Source organism: Bubalus bubalis, chromosome 18 (genome assembly GCF_019923935.1).
Source record: "Bubalus bubalis isolate 160015118507 breed Murrah chromosome 18, NDDB_SH_1, whole genome shotgun sequence".
Lineage (NCBI taxonomy): Eukaryota > Metazoa > Chordata > Mammalia > Artiodactyla > Bovidae > Bubalus > Bubalus bubalis.
Window position 1 is genome coordinate 35747289 of NC_059174.1, and position 19715 is coordinate 35767003.

At 38.9% G+C, this 19715-nt stretch overlaps 1 protein-coding gene across 6 annotated transcripts in view; it reads left to right on the forward strand.

The window, feature by feature from the left end:
* LOC102397999 (hyaluronan synthase 3) overlaps positions 1-19715 on the forward strand; it is a 206589-nt gene that overhangs the window by 39605 nt on the left and 147269 nt on the right. For all 6 annotated transcript variants that reach the window (XM_044932099.2, XM_044932101.2, XM_006047628.4 and 3 more), the window contains 4 exons: positions 5378-5490; positions 7160-7336; positions 10103-10235; positions 11959-12150. In XM_044932099.2, coding sequence (XP_044788034.2) covers positions 5378-5490; positions 7160-7336; positions 10103-10235; positions 11959-12150 — 615 coding nt within the window. The remainder of the gene's footprint in view (positions 1-5377; positions 5491-7159; positions 7337-10102; positions 10236-11958; positions 12151-19715) is intronic.

Genomic DNA, 19715 nt, shown 5'->3' on the forward strand with positions numbered 1-19715 from the left:
TTTATACTGAAACTGAAAAAGTCACAAGTTGTTATAGAAATTCCACTTTTCTTCAAAGCACCATTTTTCACTTATTCTCAGAGAGGCTTTTTCACACCAAAGAATTAAAAAGATACCTTAAGAGTCTGTCTCTCCCATCCCTGCTTTAGCTTTCCCATTTCTTGGTATTTTGTTTGGTGATCCCTAGTTGTACAGATACCTTAAGTACCCTTGAGGTACCAGGAAACCTTTCAGCTAAACAGGATTTCATCTTTAGAGTATTAACTTCAGAACTGATGGAACAGAGATCATGTGAGGAAAGGTTAGAAATTTATTATATCTTAGGCAAGTTGAAGAGTCAGTGTTTCAAATATTTGGGGGTAGGGAAGAATGGTCCATTTTTTTCAACTAGTCTTACTGCTCAGTGGCTGGGGTACCAGAAAAGTATAGACCACCATGAGCAAACTTGCAGTCCAGTCAGAGAATGCTAGATAAGATAGGAAAGAGTTTTAAAGTGTGATTAAACCAACCTCTTTATTTTTCTGAATCTGCCTGCAGTGCAGGAGACTCGTGTTTGATCCCTGGGTCAGGAAGATCCTCTGGAGAAGGGAATGGGAGTCCACTCCAGTATTCTTGCCTAGAGAATCCCATGGACAGAGGAGCCTGACAGGCTACAGTCTGTGGAATCGCAAACAGTTGGCCATGACTGAGCGACTAACACTACTGCTGCTACTACTACTACTACTTTATTTTTCAGATAAGGAAACTAAGATTCAGAGAAGTCAATTGATTCATGTTAAATCTCTCAACAGGTCAGTGGAAGTATTTACAAGCAATCCTATGTGTAACACACCTGATAGTTTTACTGCCAAAAAAAGGAAACTTCCAAATGATGTGGAACATCTTTATCACAGGAAGAAATAAGATAACAAGTATTAGATTGTGTTTCATAACTTGAATCCCCATCCCACTTTGCCTCCTAGTGAGCAGGGAAGACTGTCCACTAGAAAGAGACTGCACATAAGCATAGTCCAAGGAAATTCCACAACATTTGGGTATTAGAGCGCAGAGGTAGGGCAGTCAGATCCTCCCCTTGGTTGGGCAGGAACAACTTACCTATTGTGTTTTTGTTGCTTCTTCAGTTGGTATTGTCACCAGCCTAGTGTGCACGCGATTAGGAGGAAAACCGGCCCCAACAGTTTTTTCCATCTGTGGTGTGACTTCATTGCAAGGGTTTTTTTCCCCTAGTGCATTTGGTCCTTGTCAGTGCTGGCACCAAGAGATCGCTTTGCAGCGTTGGCTGAGTCAGCCCAGTCTTCCGTGTCCCTTTGTGGTTCACTGAATTCTGGATACAAGTCAGGGATGTGGAACATCCACATTAAGGGGAAAGTGACCAGATTTCACTTTGGGAGCATAAGTGGAAGGTAATGTTAGATGTCAGGTGCAGACCACACTGTTAACCTGCATGTGAGGCAAGACATTGGAAGGAGGGGGCTGTCCTTGGAAGAGACTGGCTACATTGTGGCCCTGGAGATTTATGGCAACCTTGATAGAAAGGGGCTATATAAGTTTCTTAGTAGAAGGAAGAGGAGGCCACACAGAGGTGCTGTCCATGGTGCCACTGGGAGCTTCAGCCCTACTTTGCAGAGGTTGCAGAAACAGGGCCATTAATAGCCTAACAAGCTGGGATCCACTGATTCTGAGGGGCTCCAGCAGGGATAAAGTTGGTATGGGTTAGGGATTGAAGAAAGAAAAATATTATGCACAAGAGATCAGTATTGAGAGGCCATGGGGTATATGCTTTGCTCTTTTTTTTTTTACTGTGATAAAACACACATAACATAAAATTATACATTTTACATTAAAATGTATAATTCAGTGGCATTCACAGTGTTGCACAGCCATCATCACCACTGGCTAGTTCCAGAACTTTTTCATCATCCCAAATGTAAACCCCATACCCATTAAGCATTCGGTTCCCACTTCTCCCTCCCTTCCACCGTGGGAGCTGCTAATCTGTTTTCTGTCTCTGGGTTGTGCATGGCTTTTATGTTAGACAGATCTGGGTTCATCCTGGCCCTGCCATTTCCTAACAGTCTACCTTTGCCCATCTAACTTCGCTTCTCTGAGCCTCAGTTTTCCACGGTTTTAGAATGAGAATAAAATGCTTAACTTGCAAGACTCTTGTGAGGATTGATCATATGTTAAATATTTAGCTGAATACCTGGTTCATTCTTGAGGAGACATGCAATAAATGGTTGTTACTGATTGCTTAATAAAAGTGGTAACAGTGTGGTGCCTTTAAGTTGTATACTGCTGCGTTTCAACTGCTTATTCACCAAAAATTCAGGTAACACAACTTAATCATCTATTCTTACAGGTGCTAAAGTAGGAAACTTGACTTCTGCCTTCCAGGCTAGTTGAAGAGGTCAGAGATAACTGTATATGCAAGGACCGATTATATGTTACAAGCTCTAAAATGCTTTTGGAATTTATAGAAGAAAAGTCATTGATGGTGGTTATTTGCTTAATGGTTTTGAATTAGAGAATGAATGAATGGACTGTTGAACAATGAACTAATATAGCAGGCCAATGGAAGAGGTAGAACTTAAGCTGGATCAATTTCATAAGTACCACTGCCTGTCTTTCATCTGTGAAATGCTGTCTGATCATTAGGATGCAGAGCAATTGTAGGGTGGATTTAAAAAAAAACAGATTTTGATGATTGTTTTAGATGGTCAGTCCAAAACTTTTGGAAAATAGATATACTTCCAGTAAGGACATTTAAAGAGAAGTAGATTGGAGCTCAGTCCAAGGAAGAATTTTAACTGAATGAATGTTGAAAGGGAGGTGACAATCCTGTTTGTATCAAGCAGAAGTCATTCAAGTTCTTTGAACTCTCATAGAAAAAGCTAATTGATCAGTTTGAGCCAAAGGAGACTTTAAATCTTTCTACTTTGAAAAAATTTTTTTCTCTGTTCTTATCTATGAACTTAATGGTTTATTAGTTGGTGACTTGATAAGAGTTACTCTTAATTTCTCCCTCTTTTCACATGGTCTTCCCCTCATCATGGTCTGTCCTTTTAAACTTGTTTTTCTTCCTAGCATTTTCACTACCTGATATTTTATATTTATTTAGTTTCTGTCCTCTCGCTAGAATGAAGCAGATAATTTGTTTCCCACTATATCCTTAGAACCACGAATATGTCTCACAAAATTGGCACTCAGTAAACATATGCTGCACCTTTATGTAAAAATGGGTAACATTTTCATTTGTATAAGTTAACTACAGTTTTTTCTGTTCCTTCTAAGAAAATATAGAAAAGTATTAGAGGAGAATTTAAGCATTGGAGGAATTTATCAACAACAGCATACCCTCTGAGAGATGTGCTTGATATGAATTCATGTTAAAGTTTGAAGTGCTTTGGCCCAGTAAATAATACAGATTTAGCTTCATTTGTTTTTTAGTTTTTTGTATTGAAGATGCTGGTAAGGAAGGATGGCTCCACAGGGATTACCTCTGGGAACACACAATCCAGAGCCAAACAATAGGCCCTTACGTTATCTGGAGGATCTCCTTTTTTACCTCCTGTAATTTGTGATATCATAATTAGGCCTGCATATTATTTCTGAACACTGCCATACAATGTACCTCATTTAGCTGGGCTTATGGAGATTAGATCATGCACAGGAAGCTGGCTCCTTCGTTATCAGGCTCCACAGAGGAGTTGGGAGGCTTAAGGAGTATGAAAAATTAGGGTTGATTTAAAGGGACAGGGTTCTCTGGAAAAGCACAGAAATTTTTCCAGCTTGTGCCTCCTTGACCTTTAGTTTCCCATAAACATCATTGATTTCCACCTCACTCCTCTTTGTGTTAATTAGGGCCTCTTCTAAGTTTTCCTTTCTTCACCCTTTAAGATAGGTCTGCTTGTAGAGAGCAGACATGCGGACACCTTGGAGGAAGGGGAAGGCGAGACAAATTGGGAGAGCAGGATTGACATATATGTACTACCGTGTGTAAAGTAGCTAGTGGGAAGCTGCTGTATGGCACAGGGAGGCTCAGCTGGAATGTATGCAAACGTATAGTTGATTCACTTGTACAGCAGAAACTAGCACAATATTGTAAAACAATTATACTTAAAAAAAATAGGTCTGCTAATACAGACTTTGTGAGATTGTTATAATTTCAGTGAGCCAGGTCTTTAAAAGAATCTAACCTGGTACCTGGAAGATAAAAATCCTAGCATAGTTCCTGGAACACATACGTGTGTTCCATTGTCAAGTGTGTAATCATTGTCAGAGCCTCTTTTTTCTTCTTTTATTATTATTACAGTTGACACCGTCAGGTTTTAGTTAATTTATTAGAACAGAATTAAGTACATTTTAAAATCCTATTATGCTGATTGGAGTTTTGAATAGCATTTTAGCACTTTGTAAGGTATTTTAAATTATCCACCTTGAATAATAATAACAGTATTATTGTTTTAACTCATTTTATTCTTCCTGTTAGATCACAAGCAATGAAAGAGAACAATTTTTCTTCACTTTGGTATTCAGAGTAGTGCAGTGCCTAGAACAGTACTTTGATTCCAGTATGTATTCAGAAAAGTTTGTTGAATCCTTTTTGAAAGGTACAAATAAAATATTTAACATAGTTATTGTTAATAAGCTTCAGCATCCTCACACGCTTAACCCTATAAAGCCAGTGCAGATCTAGGTGCACATTGATTGAACTGGGGAGAATAGGACTTGCCCATGTGGCAGTCACATCTGGAGAATGACAAATCTAGGGACTTCCCTTGTCGTCCAGTTGCTGAGACTCTGTGCTCCCAATGCCGGGAGCCCGGGGTTCAATCCCTGGTCAGGGAACTAGATCCCACATGCCACAGGTAGAAGATTCTGCATACTGCAACTAAGACGCAGCACAGCCAAATAAATAAATAAAAACAAATATAAAAAAAAAAGGACAAACCTAGAGCGAACTTTTATTTTGCTTTTTTTCTTTCAAATCTAGTCTTAAGCTTTTCTGTTTGCTTGTTAGTCCTAGTAGCAGGGCCTTTAGCAGTAAGATAACTATTGTATAGATGAATAGTAGATGAGGAGGCTCTGAGCTAGTCAGAAGTAGGAAAGGAATAGGTCAGAAAATGGGTCCATCTGCCTGGTTCCCCAGCAGTTCTTCAGGCTGCATGCATGAAGGGTGATGCTTCATTTCAGTCTCGCTGTGTTTCAACCTGTCTGCCAATCTCAGGTGTTTTCCTTAGCCTTAGACTTAAAAATGTTCACCTTAGGACTGGAGTGTTACTTAAGGTAAGCCTTCAGCCCTGCTGATAAGTGTGCAGTGTTTGACTCCCATTCCTCAGGCCTTGCACTCACTGTACCACTGTGTCCTTTTCCCTAGGTGTATGTGGTCGGGAATGAACCTTTATCAGTTTTGGTGGATTCTCTGCTTCCTGTCCTGGGAGTCCTCTTCTCTCTTTACTGTTTTACCAAGCAGAGTGTGTCTCATATAAGGTAAACAACCTAGAGAACCTTCTTGTTTGTAAACAGTGAAGTCTGTCTTGCATGTTGTTCTCCTTTTGAATATGACTTATGCCTCTTTGTAGTTGTTTTTTTTTTTGCTTTCAAGGTCAGAAAAACTTCTGACAGTCCTCTAGAAAAGAAAGAGCGCTTTGCAGATTGCAGGGGAATTGGATTTAGTTTCTAAAATGACCTTCCTCAGCCTCTGTTTTAGACATCAGAGGGAAAATCTCTGTACACGTATGAGCATGCCCCTGTTTGACCAGTGAACAATACTGCTACTATATGTCTGGGGAGGAGGAAATAGAGGTTAGACCATGAACACCTTGTGAGCAGTTAGAAATCAAGTTTGGGAAACCTGGATCTGAATGTGGCACTCTGTAATTTAGGCCTGGATTTGGTGTTTGTGCACAGTGTTAATGAGAATGAAGGAGTCCCTCAGTCATCCAGAAAATAATCTTCTGTATTGAAATTTAAGTAGGACTCATTATGTATGGACACTGTTCTCACAGTGATTTATATTGTTTCTCTCTCTTTATTAGACTTAAATTGGAAGATTGGGATTGACACATACACACTACTAGGTATAAAATAGATAATAAGGACCTGCTATATAGCACAGGGAACTCTACCCAATACTCGATAATGGCCTATATGGGAAAAGAACCTTAAAAAAGGATGGATATATGTATATGTATAACTAATTCAGTTAGCTATACACCTGGAACTAATACAACATTGCAAATCAACTATACTCCAATAAAAATTTAAAAAATTTCTATCCTTTCCGAAGTCCTACAGAATTCTGATTTTTGGTGTTTGGAAATCCCCCATATGTAATCTCATACACAGTAATAGTATCTTCTTCATAGGGTTATTATGAAGACTAATTATATTGAAGTAAGTGTATAGCACTGTCCTTGGCAAATTATAAGCTCAATAAATAGTCATTATCATCATCATTGTTAACTGATAAAGGGAAGTACTCAGTCCGGCATATTATTCACAGCTTACATATTGCCTTTTGGTTAGGGTGTCACTGAAGCCTACAGCCATGAGGGAAGTGACAAGAGAAAGTGCATTGGAAGATGGAGGGTATAAATGTGTGAATTTGGCTTCTGAAGACCATTCCTATAATAACTCTTGTTCTAGTTTTGAAATTGAAGTCCTCACAGCACTATCATGTCTCATCAGACTGAGAAGGAAGAAGCAAACATTTATTCCACTTCTGTCCTGGTTGACTGGCACAGATAAGAGGGGATAAGGAATCAGCAAGAATTTGCTGGTGTACTATTTCTTGGTCACCAGTTATTGGTCCCATTGACGGTAGTTGGTTTGATCCGTGCCAGCTCTCTTTCACAGTGCCTGATCCAAAGGCAGTGAGTACACTTGGAATTAACAAAAAAAACCATGTGGGGCTCATGTGTCATATCAGAGCTGCTTCTACAGCCAGAGATTAGTCAGTCGCTCATCAAATTTTAGGATGTTTGCTTTCTGAAATTCTTAAGCATAGTTTCCGCTCCCACACGTCAGTAATACTAGGTGATTGTGCCAGCGTTTAGAATGCATGGAACCTGACAGTCATTCTTTCTTTTTCTGTGTTAACTTGTTAGACATGTAGAGTATGATGACAAGCTCATTTATAACTGCTTTTTTCTGCCAGGTCACTTTGCCAAGAGATCTTATTATGGATTCTGGGGAGACTGGAGAGAAAGAAGGCAATTGCTAGCCTGAAAGGATTTGCAGGGTTGGACAAATCTGTGCCCTCTCTCCATTCTCTGTGCCACTTTAGAGCTGCCACTCAGGGCGGCATTATGATCGCCATCAAAGAGGCTGTTTGGTGAGTCCACCCATTCTTTGCTCTCTCTTCAGATTTAATTGTACCCAAAAGGCTGTTCTATGACTTGTCCACTAAGGGGCGCTGATAGAAAGGAAACCAGAAATTAGCAGCTGAGGTGCTATTTATAATCTCTAAGTGAAAGGTGAGCCTTAAATGATCCTCCAGGTTTTTCCTAGATGCTAAATAATAGGTGCAGTTTACTGCAGTCTCACAGCTCTGTGTCATAACAAGCCCACTTATTTCGCAGAGTCTTTGCCAGTGAATCAGAGTAACTGGCAAACACCTTTCACCCTCAACACTGTAACAATCCAGTTCTCTTTCTGACATTCAAAATGGTATATGTGTGTTCAGAGTCAGACTTACCCCTAAGGGAAATTCTCTCAGAGCACTCTTACGGTAATTTTGTGATAGAGGTTTGTTTCTCTTAGGGATTGTTTAGAAAGCAGCTAACTGATGTTAGTGGAATGGATAATTTATTTCTCCTATGTCTCACAAATGTATTTTACATTATTTCCATTTTCTGGGTGATATGTGTATATGTTTCCACCTCAGAACATAAATTCCTGTTGATCAGAGTCCATGTAATATTTAACTGGTGGCAGCTGCTCTACTCAAATGGCACATCACATTCAAAGTCCTGCTGTTTGTTTAAGTGTTTAAGTCTAATATTTTTATTCATGGTCAGCTTGATTAAGTTGTTTTTTTTTTTTTTTTTGGTTAAGTTTTAAAACACTTATTCAATCAGAAAATTTTTCTATATTTCGAACAGAAAAAAAATATTGATTGCAAATAGAACCATCAGTGTAGGTTTTGCAGTTACAACTATGCCCCTGAACAAAGGGAGCTTAATATTTTTTGTCATGTTTATTTAAAACCATTTTGAAACAGTTTAGACTAGAACCAATTTAGTGACTGCATAGAAAATTTCATAGTATTTGACTTATCAGCAGTTAAAACTTACTGCTATCTTAACAGTCTTTAGTGCAAGTATGTCAAAATCAATAGTTTCTATTGAAACTATAGTTTCTCTCCTTGGCAGGAAAAAAAGTAAATAGGCAGTGATTGAATGAATCTCCATTCACTGCCAGAAGCAATAGATCCTTAACTAGGGGTCTCTACATGGACTTCTGGGACTCTATAATCCCCTTGAAATTACACACAAGGGATTTTTTATATGCAAATACAGATTCTTTGCTGAAAATAGGGTCCATAGCTTCCATTACATATTGAAGACATTCCATTTCTCCAGTAAGTTGACACTGTACCAGACTGGGATGGTGGAGTGGTGGTGGTGTCTGGTGTGTGTGTTTACGATTTCTTCTAAAACTGCTCGTGGTGTTCATCCCCCAAGCCTGTGGTCTTTATCGCCCCTTACCTTTCACTCCACCATTCTGCCCAGCAGCATTAGTTATCAATAAGAAGTCTGATTAAAGAAACTAGAAGAGCAACTTAGATTTTATCATCTTTGGATCCAGAATTTTTACTTTTCTGGAGCTAAATATGACTATTTGAAATTGATTCTTCCATTGCAGTTTTAAGAATGAATAAAACAATGCTTCTGAAGGTAATGGTTAGCATATCTTTTTTTATTTCTTCAAGAATCTTTGAATATGGTATTTCATTTTGATAAGATGGTTCACAGAAGGTTAGACACAATTTCAGCTTTTCTTCTAACTTAAAATGTGTTGGAGATAACATGAATGATCTCTAAAAGATAGGGTAATATAGGAAGTAATCCTAAACTTAACTTCTAGGTGATTCATTCTACTAAAGGATTATAAATACTATGTTACTAGTGAACCAGCAGATTGGGACATACTGCCCAGTGAGACTGTGTGCTGAATTAACTTTAATAATTGTACTTTTCACTGAAATGAAGCAGCACCTGTCATTTTTTCCCTCAATTTAATCTGAAAGAAGTTTTGTTCTTTTATCACAAAAATAGTAAATGTTCTTTGTATAATATAAAAAAGCATAAAGAGGAAACAAAAGTTACCAACTATCCTAATCACAGTTTACACGATTTTAGCGTCTTGTTTTTAGTGTATCTTCTGTACCTTTGTATTTATTTACATGATATAGTATAAGAATATTATATGTTGGCTTTTTCACTTGTCTGATGAATGAAAACTAGAAGCCATAGTACCTTATGGGAATTTTCCTTAAACTTTTTGCAGAAATCACAACACTGTTTTTGATAATTTAGCCACAGTATTACTTGGAAATTCAGCCTGCTCAGTTTTCTGAATCTATGGATTTTTACAAGTCAACAATTGGCTCACTGAGATTGACTGAATCTCTTCCTATGAAGATTATGTCTTTTTCCCACTGCTCATAACCCTTAGCAGCTCATTGAAAAAAAATCCAAGCTCATTTGACTGGCATCCAGCATTCTCTGTGGTCTGGCCTCGCTTTTCAGCCTTCTCTTGTCTCTTCTCTTCTTCAGGAACCAGAATATATGCATAAACCTGTACTTTAATTCCTCATTGCATTTGAAGCTTATTGAAATAATATCAATAGTGATCTTTCAACGTCCATCTTCAAATGAATCTTTCCCCATTTGAGCAAATGACTACACAAAACATGATAGCCTAGCTTCTGAGAATAAATAACTTTTTCAGCATGGAGAAACAGGAAAATAATTTAAACATTTTTGAGCTTTATAATGATTTACTGTATGAAATTAACATGTTACTTTAGAAGATTATTAATGGGGTCTCCAAAAAAAGAATAACTCTGGGAAATAAATCTCCCCCTGCATTGCAGTGATGAAGATGAAGATGAAGCCCTGTATCAAAAGGTGTCCTCAGAGCAGTGCCGAGTGGAGCACCTTGGGGGCTTGCTGTCCCATTGCCAGGAATGTGGTTTAGCAGGTGACTTCTTCATCTTCTGCTTGAAGGTAAGAATTGTGTATAGCTCACTGTCATTTTTATTCTAGGGTAGTATCAGGAGCACCTTTGAATTTGCCAGGCAGTCATAATTTTAGGTTCTAAAATTAGGTCTTAATTTAGGAGAAATAAAGTTCATAGGGTAATATTTTCTTTTCAGTAGCGTTTGGTTCAGTCAAAAAGAAATTTACCTTCAGCAGTATACATAGGATCGAACTCCTTTGCGAGGTAATCTCCACTGAATTTTTAGAGATGACCAAAGTAAAGCGATTGATCTACGAAAGGGTTAATCTTTGCTCTGTGTTGACAGTAAGAACTCTTTTGAAGTTAATAGCAGGTTTTACAGCTGTGGAATAATCCCTCATCCTTTCTGACTGTTGTTTTGTCAGGTATTTGCAAAGGAGATTTAGCAGTTCTGCCCCTCTCATTTCATTTTGTAGCCACTTGAAACCTTTTCCGGGTTTATTTCTTAGCCTGGTGGCTTTGTTTTCTTTTGCTCTAATGTCAGTAACTTACACCCTGTTACTCCTTATTTGCATTGTTAGAGGCCATGAGTCAGTGTCTCTGATTCCCTGTCATTGATCTCTGCCTTCTTTTATTTTCCCTAAAAAAAATGTCCACTCTAAGAGAATGTCTTTGGAGTTTAAGGTTGGTGTGGGTTGGGAGAATGAAAGGAGGAAATCAGGGCTAACGTTCCTAGAATTGAAGTGGGGGATACTTTTTTGAGGTTTCTCACCTCTCTTATTCACATTCATACCCCTGTGCAGCCACTCACTGTAAATAACATCCCAAGAAAATACTCTCCTAATTGGATGATTTTTTAAAATTTGTTTCAAAAAGTCAAAAGGCTTTGCTCTAAACCAAAGTTCCTCTACCTTGGTGCTATTGACATGTTGAGCTAGGTATTTGTTTCTTTGAGTGGGGGCTTCCTGTTCATCATAGGATGTTTACCAGCATCCCTGACCTCTACTCAGAGATGTCTGTGTCATCTCCCAGTTATGACAACCAAAAATGTCCCTCAACATTGCTAAGTGCCCACTGGAGAGCAAAATTGCCCAGAAACAGTTGGGCTCCACTGCTCTAAACTGTCAGTTATTAATACTGTGGTTAAAGTATTCATTATTATGGAACTTAAGGTTTTCCCTTCCCAAGGAAATTTACAGATGAAAGCTAGGGAAAATCTTATAAAACCCACAGTAATGAATTACCTGTTAGTAGAAGTTCAGTTCTGAATATCCTAGGGAAAAAGAATTCTGGTGGTAAAAGCATCTAATAGTCACTGAAAAGGGTTTGGAAATGTTATATGACCTCAGTTCAAGGGAGGCTAGTGGTAGAGATCATAAAAATAGTGATAAAGTAAGTAGTTTGTCAGGCTAGTTCTTTGTGTGTGTTTATGATTTTTATTGTAAAGTTTATCATTTTCATATACTTGGCACATTGATATATGTATTACTCTGCAACTTACCTCTTCCATTCAGTTGTGTTTTTAAGATTATATTGATATCTGTGTAGATCTAGTTCATTTATTTCAACTGCTGCAATATAGTAAATACATCACAGCTTATTCATTCTCTTATCGAAGGACATTTGTTTCCAGTTTTTGGCTATTATAACTAATGCTGTAATGAACAGAGACTGGTTCTCCATATATACATTTCAAATGAGTTTTCTGTTTTTAAAGTCCTTAGTTCTGTAGGATTTTTCTTTACTTTTTCTTTTCTCCCACACTGATAGGAGTTAACTCACGTGGCTGTGGAAAATGAAACAGAGTTAAAAATGAAGTCTTTCTCCAGCAAAAGCCTTTTGGAATTAGAACAGCACCAGACTCTTCTGGTGGAAGGTCAGGAGCGGAAGCTGCTGGTTCTTCAACTGTTGGCTCTTCTGTGTGAGAGAATGTCTGAGCAGATATTCACCAACATCACTCAGGTCAGTGGCTGCCACATAGCGGGATCCCAGCCTGGTGGTATTTGTCTGTTTTGGTTTCTTTCATTCTTTCCCAAAGATATTTTTTAAAATGTCACTCAGAGTGTGTTTTGATGACACTTGTATCAGTGCTACACCTGGAATTCTGGTTAAAAGTAAATTACTGAGCCCACACCAGACTAAGAGAATCCGTACTTTCATAGGTCCTGGGAATCGTCATGTTTAACAAGCTCTTGAAGTGGTTCTTGTGCACATAAAACAGAACTGTTTTAAATATTTATATATCTCAGTGGTTTTCAACTTTTGGTGCAAATAAATTGCCTGGGATCTTCTTCCTAATATTGATGCCCAGCCCACTTTTAGAAATTCTGATTCAGCATGTCTACTTTAGAGTCTGGGCATATGTATTTTTTATTTTAAGCTCCATAGATAATTTTAATGTACACTAAAGGTTGAGAATGAGGGACTTCTCTAGCAGTCCAGTTGTTAGGACTCTGGCCTTTCAATGCAGAGTGCACGGGTTCAACCCCTGGTCTGGGAACTAAGATCCTGTAAGCTATATGTCATGGCAGGAAAAAAAAAAAGTTGAGAATGATTAAAACTCAAATTTGAAAAAAAAAATCACTAATGATAAGATCACATTGAATTTTATAGGTCCTCTAACTCATAGCTTATCACAACCTGTGAAGTGTTTTTGTTGCCTTTTTATTTTGCCAATGAAGTTTACAGATTTTATTTAGTGCTTTCAGGATCAAGTAACTGCGGATCAGATCAGTGCTTGAATTTAATGGCTCAGCCTTTTTTTTTTTAGCCAGTGTTTTTTACATACATATATATTTATTTATTTATTTTTGGCTGTGCTGGATTTTTACTACTGAAAGGGCTTTTCTCTAGCTGCAGCGAGCAGGGGCTACTCTTCATTGCAGTGCACGGGCTTCTCATTGCAGTGGCTTCTCTTGTTACGGAGCATGGTCTCTGGGGCCTGCAGGCTTCAATAGCTGTGGCACATGGACTCAGTGGTTGAGCTCAGGGGCTCTGGAACATGGCTTAATAGCTGTGGTGCATGGGCTTAGCTGCTCCACAGCATGAGGGATCTTCCTGGACCAGGGAATGAATGTGTCTCCTGCATTGCCAAGCAGATTCTTTACCTCTGAGCCACTAGGGAAACCTTTTGCCAGCATTTTTTAAAAGTAGGAATTGAAAGTACTAAAGCATAGGCAGTGTAGTCATATTTTACCCTTTACCACAGTTGGTTGTGGCTTGGTTGGTGAATAATCAGCTGTAAGATGGTCTGATTGTCACACTTAAATCTGACACTCCAGCTCTTTGTATCATCGTCATTGTCCTCTGCCTTCGGGTGTTGCTAAGCAGCATTTCACTACAGCTCCTGCTGAGAAAATTTGCAGCTGCCTGTCAGCTCTGACTTATGGTGCCTGTTTAATGAGATTTATGCTCATGATTTCTTTTCTGGCCTCTTACTCCTTCAGCTCATTGACCCTGTATTACTCGGTAGGGTGATTTGTTTCTCCTGTGTTTATATCAATTCGCTAAAGAATTTTTCACCCAGACCTTGTTTTTGTCTCAGAATGCCCATTGGAAAGGGAAATGGTTTAAAAACTGATATGACTTACACTTTCCCACTTATCTCCCTTTGCTCCTAATTAAGGAACAATGGCATTAGGCTGATACAAAAGTGATTTGTCCCATTAAATTTTCCTTCATCTGAGGTTGAACTGTATCACAACAAAAAGGACCACACAAAACCCCACTGAACTGCATCTTGTAGACTAAGTGATGGTGATAATTTTGGTATATTATTTTGAAATACATACATGCATATGGATAAATGATAAGTAATAAATTAAAAGTAATTTTGTTAATATCATTAGGAATGAAGACTTTCAGTGTAAAAAATAAAAGAGTTTAATGAATTTAAGTTAAGTAGAACCCCTGTCATATTACATTTTAACTGGAAGTGTTTGTTTGAACTCAGTTTATTTTTCTCGTTTTTAAAAACAGATATTTCCTAGCTCAGTCCATTGTCCGTGCCAAGAAGCAATGACAGTCCAGTAGCCCTAAGCATCACTAGTACCAGATTATAGTTTCTAATCACCACTTCCTACCAGAAGAACACAAAGCTCATTGGATTAAAGGTTCATTCAGGTCCAGGGCAGAAATTGTACAGTGTAAGCCTTAGGGCATCTTGTTGTGCCTGAAAACCAGGAAGCAGTCTGAGATTAACAGGCTCATGTCAGTAGTGTTCAGAAGTTAACTTTGGAGGGGCTCGCACTGACCACAGGTAGGACAATTTGAGCATGAAAAAGAATAATGCCTGCAGTGGATTGAAATGCATCTAGGTCCCCCCCAAAAGGTATTTTGTAGGACATCTTTGGAGGTTCCTAGGTGATCAGTTCACTACTTTGTAAATCGATAAATGCAGGGAAAGAATAAGACATTTATCTTTCCTGTGGGAACTATGTTTCCATGTAATTAGTCAATGAAGAAATTTTTTTCTTTGTGTAAGAGCCACAGCTGGAAAATTCAAAATGAGAACTATAAAATTATATCAATATTTTTCAATCCCCTAATGAAATAATTGATTGAGGTAGCAATCATCAGTGTCTACAAAAACCATTAGGGATACTTTATAATGAATGTATTAGGCCAAATATACCCAAACCATCTGATCCTTTCTTCTCCCAGCATTTAATTATAAAAACTTTCCAAAATTTCGAAGAATTTTATAGTGATTATCTGGATGTCCACCACCTAGATTCTGTCATTAGTCTTTTACTGTATTTGCTTTATCACATTTTTATCTATATCTCCATCTGCCTGTCCATTTTATTTTTGGTGGATTTTAGGGTTAATGCTAATATCAGTATGTCGTTGTTCAGTTGCCCAGTCATGTCTGACGCTTTGACTCATTTCAGAGAGTCAAAGAAAGAGTGTTAGTATATGTTTCCCTATATATTTCAGCTTATTCTGATTAATTTTTTTTTTTTTTTTGGTTGCATTGTGCGGCTTGTGCAATCTTAGTTCCCCAACCAGGGATTAAACCTGCACCCTCAGCAGTGAAAGCAAGTAGTCCCAATCACTGGACTGCCAGGGAATTCACTGGGCTGAGTAATCTTAGCATCACTATAAGAAGAGAAGCAGACATTATTATGTGCCTCTCATGTAATGCAGTACGACATATGCCATACCACCAGGAAGTGTTCTTCCTCTCCAAACCCCCAAACAATATAAAACAATCCCCATCCCCTTACCACCCCACAGGATAAAGGAGCAAATTAAGTGCAATGAAGAAGCAATTAGCCAAATCCATGATGCAGGAAATTCCATAGTACAAATGACCCAGTTTCTTCATCACATAAATGGCATTAAGGAGGGACAGGGCTGTTGCAGCTTAAAAGGGACTTGAGACCTATCAGGGAAGTGTAATGAGTGGTTCTTGATTCAAACAAACCAATTGTACCAAGACATTCTTGTAAAAGTCATGGACCCAGTGTTAGAAGATATAAGGAATTTGTTTTTTGTGTATTTGTAGTAAAGGTAGTTACGTAAAAGGGGCTTCCCAGATAGCTCAGTTGGTAAAGAATCCGCCTACTGTGCAGGAGACCCCAGTTTGATTCCTGGGTTAGGAAGATCCCCTGGAGAAGGGATAGGCTACCCACTCCAGTATTCTTGGGCTTCCCTGGTGACTCAGACAGTAAAGAAGAATCTGCCTGCAATGAAGGAGACCTGGATTTGATCCCTGAGTTGGGAAGATCCTCTGGAGGAGGGCATGGCAACCCACTCCAGTATTCTTGCCTGGGAAGTCCCCATGGACAGAGGAGCCTGGTGGCCTACAGTCCATGGGGTCACAAAGAGTCGGACACAACTGAGCATCTAAACACAGCACATTTATGTAAAAATACACATCTCTCTATTTATTACAAATGCATATTGAAGGATTCCTGGATGAAAGATGAAAAATTTAAAAAACTGTGTTCAGTTAAATGAAGAATGATTATTAAATTGTGATATATTCATACAATGGAAAAAAAAAACTGTGTTGGCAAATGGTATATTAGTATGTGAGATAATGCAGAGAAGAATGAGGCATGGAATGGTCTTTACTGATTCAGAGCCCTGTTCCAACTCCCAAGTTCTTTTATTCCATAAATATGTATTGAGGGCCTACTATGTGCCACCTACTCTTCTAGGTATCAGAGACATAGCAGTGAACAAAACAGACATATCTGTGCTCTCATGGAGCTTCAGTCAGTTCAGTTCAGTCACTCAGTCGTGTCCGACTCTTTGCAACCCCATGAATCACAGCACACCAGGCCTCCCTGTCCATCACTAACTCCCGGAGTTCACTCAGACTCACGTCCATCGCATCGGTGATGCCATCCAGCCATCTCATCCTCTGTCGTCCCCTTCTCCTCCTGCCCCCCATCCCTCCCAGTATCAGGGTCTTTTCCAATGAGTCAACTCTTCGCATGAGGTGGCCAAAGTACTGGAGTTTCAGCTTTAGCATCATTCCCTCCAAAGAAATCCCAGGGCTGATCTCCTTCAGAATGGACTGGTTGGATCTCCTTGCTGTCCAAGGGACTCTCAAGAGTCTTCTCCAACACCACAGTTCAAAAGCATCAATTCTTCGGCGCTCAGCTTTTTTCACAGTCCAACTCTCATGTCCATACATGACCACTGGAAAAACCATAGCCTTGACTAGACGGACCTTTGTTGGCAAAGTAATGTCTCTGCTTTTCAATATGCTGTCTAGGTTGGTCATAACTTTTCTTCCAAGGAGTAAGCGTCTTTTAATTTCATGGCTGCAGTCACCGTCTGCAGTGATTTTGGAGCCCCCCAAAATAAAGTCTGACACTGTTTCCACTGTTTCCCCATCTATTTGCCATGAAGTGATGGGACCAGATGCCATGATCTTCGTTTTCTGAATGTTGAGCTTTAAGCCAACTTTTTCACTCTCCACTTTCACTTTCGTGAAGAGGCTTTTTAGTTCCTCTTCACTTTCTGCCATAAGGGTGGTGTCATCTGCATATCTAGGTTATTGATATTTCTCCTGGCAATCTTGATTCCAGCTTGTGCTTCTTCCAGCCCAGCGTTTCTCATGTTGTACTCTGCATGGAAGTTAAATAAGCAGGGTGACAATATACAGCCTTGACGTACTCCTTTTCCTATTTGGAACCAGTCTGTTGTTCCATGTCCAGTTCTAACTGGAGCTTACATTCATATGTATATATAGAGAGACAGTAAACAAGGCAAAATACACAGCATGTTAGATGATGATAAGCACCAGAGAGAAAAAATCTAACAAGTAAAGGGATGGTGAAGGGAGTGTGGTAAGGTAAATGGGGTGGTCATGGAGAATCTCACTGAGAAAAGTAACTTTTGAGCAAAGATCTGAAGCAGGGAAGGAGGGAGCCATTGATATACCTAGGGGAAGAGTGTTTCAGATGAGAGGGAGTATGCCCAGAGTGTGGCAGGGTCAGGAAGGGGGCCAGTGTATATGGAGTGGAATGAACAAGATTCCCTTTTTCCTGCCCTTCCAGGAAACTGCCACCTGCTGCACCATTCTGTAACTAGATCACTGTAATTCGCAGAGTAAAAGGGGTTCTATTTTCATATGTTACATTTTTTAACATAAGTAACACCTGCACCTGCTCACTGTAAAAATATTTAAGCCACATAAGAGTACAAATTTTTTAAAAAGTAGAGACTTCTGATTAAAGATGCTATATTGAACAAAAGATGGTGTTTATCTGTTCCCTCTGGAAACCACAGTGACCAGCAGAGCAGGAGAGGAGATACAGTGGGTCAAAGAGAGTAACAATATTTGGAAACTAAAAGATAGTAGCAACTTCAGAAAATGGAAAGCCAAGTGCTTGCATGAGAGAAGTCAGGAAGCAAAGCCATGTGCCTCTAAAGAGCTGTTAAAAGTTTTTTGAAAAAAGGGGAGAAAAAGCAAACCACTTCTCCCTGCAGAAGTCTGGAAGGACTCGGGGCACCAGATGAGCCCTAAAGATGGAGCTGAATTTGAACCATGTTGACAAGCTCCACAAGAGTCAGAAGACTATTTGATTCCTTCTTTAACTTTGTACAACCACCTCCCCTCCCCAGCAAAAAACTAGAGGTTTATTGTTGAGAGAGGTTGAACCCAAAGACTTTGAACTTGGCTGATGCAGCACGCTTCAGAATGGGAGGATTAAGTCGAAGTCTGCAGACTTAACAGTGAGGCCTCAGCTCCCTTACAGTCATCTGTAAGGGCACTGTTGGCAACAGGTTTACATATCCCCAAAGGATCATTGTGACGATTTAAGTGAGTAAATACCTATAATACATTCAGAACAGTACCTGGTAAATTGTAAATGCTTACTATTGTCACTAAAATAGCTAAGTAAAACCAGTTGCCTCTGTAGAATCAGATGGGGAGAAATAGGGTAGGCAACTGCCATTTTTTCCTTATAAACTTTCACGAGTATTTGGCTTTTAGAATGACATAGCTTTACAAAAATGTTTAAGTAAAAAATAAAGGTGTCTTCCATTGTCTGCTCAATACACATAAATTCTAAACCAACAGCAGTCACATACCTACCTATTCTCATGGCTGACAGTTCATAAAATCACAGGAAATGATTAGTGGGGGAGGAGGTGTTGTCAAAATGGGTATAGAGGTTTTGTTGTTACAGGAAAGTTTAGGGACAGAGGTACTTCATAAATAACAATACCAGCTGGCTGTCATACCAGTTAACAGTGCCCAGGTTTTTTTTTTTTTTCCCTTTAATACACATACAAACTGAAAGTTTCTTTCTTAACAAAATTAGGATCATACTACTTGTTTAGCAATATTAAGCATAGTAGATAGATCAATCTAGGGGGGTAGATAGATCAGTAGGTAGTTAGGCAGAGAGATAGAGGAGAGGAATTTAGAATAAGTTGGAAGACTAGATAATTCTGTTCCAGCATTTTAACAGTGTATTTGTGCTGAAATAGAAGCTTCCTATAATCAAGGAGTGTTTTAGAAGACTCTTTGAAGGCAAAATAGGTGGAACCCAAGATGGTAGATGCACCAGTTTCTCTGGGAAAAGCCAGTGTCCTTAACTTCTAGTAATCAATAAATTCTCAGGCTTGAGAGGGTGGTGAAAATTGCCATAACCCATGTTGTTTATTCCAGTAAGTGGAACTTTTAATAACCTTTCTAGTTTCCTGCCTTACCTCCAAAAGACAAGTGTTAACAAGCCATTCTCCTGACTTTAAGTCTGCAATAAAGATTCTAGCATAGCATGTGATTTGCCTAGAGAGTTGAACATACAAGCTTGCATGTTATTTAGAGGCTTATTATGACCTATCTCAGCCATCCCATTTTCAAGTTGATTTTTCCCTTTTGAGCCATTAATCCTAAATGTAAGTGTGAGTGTGTGTACATGTATGTGTGTGTGCACATATATAGGTATGTGTAGGCGTCTTTTATTCACATGTGTTTCTACTTAAGATGATTAATCAAAGCACAGTTAAAATAATGCTGACCAAATTAATTTCATTTAAGGCTTAGTTGTTACCCA